Consider the following 2,801-nt stretch of genomic DNA (forward strand, 5'->3'; position numbering starts at 1 on the left):
TACTTTTGACCAAAATACCTGTTCACCTGTTCATCTATTGTCGCACACAGTCTTCAGTAATTTTACTATGACATATTCCGGGTGTGAATACTACTTTAATGATAGTAACCCCTGGAATATCGAGAATGGATAAAAGGATAACTCTTATAAGCAGTATTTTTTCAATAAAACTAGGCAAATGAAAATAGACTTTAACTTTTAATCTTCGAATGAAAATAGAATGGTTTATCAGCTATGAGAATGCTTAAAAGGTTTATTGTGTATTGAGGGCATGGACATTGATTTGCAAATTATTGCAAGCTTTTTCCTTGTCGCGTTGTGTTCTAGAGAATTGAATTTCAATTTGAAATGAAAAATATATCATTATAAGAAAATGTTAGACGAAATCATTATGCACAAAAGGTTCTGAATTGTTTGTCCACAATTTCCGCCCTCTCCCAATTTAGCAGACATTACTTGCCTAAACTACAGCTGTGATATGTTTTCTTGTATTTTTTAAAATACCTTGTATTGCTTCAATTTAAGAAACTTCGATATTAAACCTTCGGGATAAACCGTGGTTTTCCTAATTATTATGATAAAGACATGTGACAATTATTTGGAACATATTCGCCCTATCAGTGTATTATATTAAACAAAATATTTGGAATAAATAGATTACTGTCCACTAATGCCACATATCGATGTACACACGACGAGCATTTTAATGTATGATATCAAACGATCAGGACGTACGTCACAAAGCAACCCGCTCAATGGAACGGTTACAATACTTCCCAGAGGCCGCATAAACCATTGACTATCACCGTACACGTAGACGTGGTCTTAACATGGAAGCAATTTGTTTTAAAACAGAAACTTAACCAACAAACAAACCATGACTGGCGGTGCGATGTTGAAAGGACTTTTTCGATTGTTGTTTTCGATCAGCCTCGTCGGTACCACATACGGCGCCGGGACATTAAATGTGTCGTCTACTCAGGTCAGGTCTTGGTACTCGTCCGTTTTAGCGTCGTACGAGAAGGACGTGATTCCTACGGATGACACCAACAATGTTCTTACTGTTACTATAGATTATTCTGTCAGAGCAATTACGGAGTTTGATGAGCTGGCAGGAACTCTAGCCACCGTAGGTATTCTGGACATTACTTGGATGAGTCAGCTTACGTGGGACCCTAACAATTATGATGGCGTGAACCGCTTCATCATGAACCTGGAAGATGTTTGGCATCCACCCATCACTCTGTACAATGCGGTTGACAATCTGAAAGTCTTAGGCCATAAATACAACAAGGTAACTGTTCTATATAACGGGCGGACGACATGGTCTCCACCTGTCATTTTGAAAGGCGGATGTTCTGTGAATGTGTTAAATTATCCTTTTGATTCTCAGAACTGTTCTATAGACATTATACCATGGGATTATCATCAGACCGAGATCGACCTGATTACAACCAGGGAAGATATCGATACCACTCTATACGAGGAGAACCTCGTGTGGAATCTCGAATCCACGAGCATCGAATCGTCCAGCATTGATAGCAAAGCTATGATCAGTTTTAAAGTGAACCTTCTGCGACGCCCCATGTGGTACATCATCGTAATGATTATCCCCGTGCTACTTCTCGGATTACTGACCGTCTTCTCGTTTTACATCCCGATTCCAGAAGGACGCGTAGGATACGCTATGACGGCTTTTCTCACATTCTCTGTGTTTTTGATTCTAATTGGAGACAATATTCCGAAGTCATCCGATCCCATGTCGCTTCTATCATGGTACGTTGTCTGTGAGGTCGCCTTTGGAGGTCTCACAACAATGGTGACCATCTTCACCGTCCGCTGGCATATCAAAGACGATGAAATCCCAGTACCGCACATAGTGATGACGTTTGTCGCATGTTTGTGTTGCAAAGTATGTCAGAATCCCAACAAGAACTTGAAGGTACATCCCGCCAAACAGACTCTGAAGCAAAAGGACCCCCATACGTGGATAAATATCCATGGCAACACGTTCGAAATGAAAGCATTGGATCAGCTTCCACAGGGTATCAAATTTGGAGCTCCGAACCAAAAGTGGAAAACAATTGAGGAAGAAGAGGAGGTTGACATGGATTTTAGCGAGCTGTGTTATGTACCTAAAGTTAGCTGGGTCACAGTCGCACGGACACTTGACCATTTCTTTTTCGTTGTTTTTCTCGGTGGTCAGGTTGCTTTGCTGGCCATTTTCATTGTCCCGCTGATTGTCCAATATTACTGAAGCATACAAACATGTGACTTCGTGTGACACTTGAAACCTCTTTATCGGCAAATACAGCGGTACTGACAATGATCCTAGAAACACATTTAGTAAACTCACCTGAGGTTGGACAAAAATGATAAAGAATGTAAATTGAAAGTATAATTAAAATGTGAATAAAAATATTTGATGCCATCAATGTTTATAATTTACCAAAAATCATTAAGTCGTCAAGTTGCAATCTGTCAGTTTTTCGCTTAAATGATGCACATTATCGTTTGATTGTAATATGAGTTCTTTTGAATAAAGTTTATCCCCAAACAGTAAGCAATGATTCATTGATGTATATTAAGAGTAGCATTTTCGGTGCACAAGTCTTTGATAATCACACACAAATAGCTCCAGAATACTCAGCTTGACCATTTTAAATCATGCATTCGACTACATAATTGAACTCCACCTACGTTATAGGAAGACAATACAGGTCGTGATTTAAAACTTAGAATTAGTAAAGAAATTTATCAAACACTTTTATCACAAAAAGATCACATACCTGTAACATAAA

At 38.8% G+C, this 2,801-nt stretch overlaps 1 protein-coding gene across 1 annotated transcript; it reads left to right on the forward strand.

Moving 5' to 3' along the window:
* The first annotated feature begins 877 nt into the window (after positions 1-877).
* Positions 878-2,257, forward strand: LOC138324332 (neuronal acetylcholine receptor subunit alpha-6-like). The gene has a single exon (XM_069269407.1). It carries the CDS (start codon positions 878-880, stop codon positions 2,255-2,257), a length of 1,380 nt encoding a protein of 459 aa, XP_069125508.1.
* Positions 2,258-2,801: the final 544 nt, after the last annotated feature.

Source organism: Argopecten irradians, chromosome 5 (assembly GCF_041381155.1).
Source record: "Argopecten irradians isolate NY chromosome 5, Ai_NY, whole genome shotgun sequence".
NCBI classification, from domain to species: domain Eukaryota; kingdom Metazoa; phylum Mollusca; class Bivalvia; order Pectinida; family Pectinidae; genus Argopecten; species Argopecten irradians.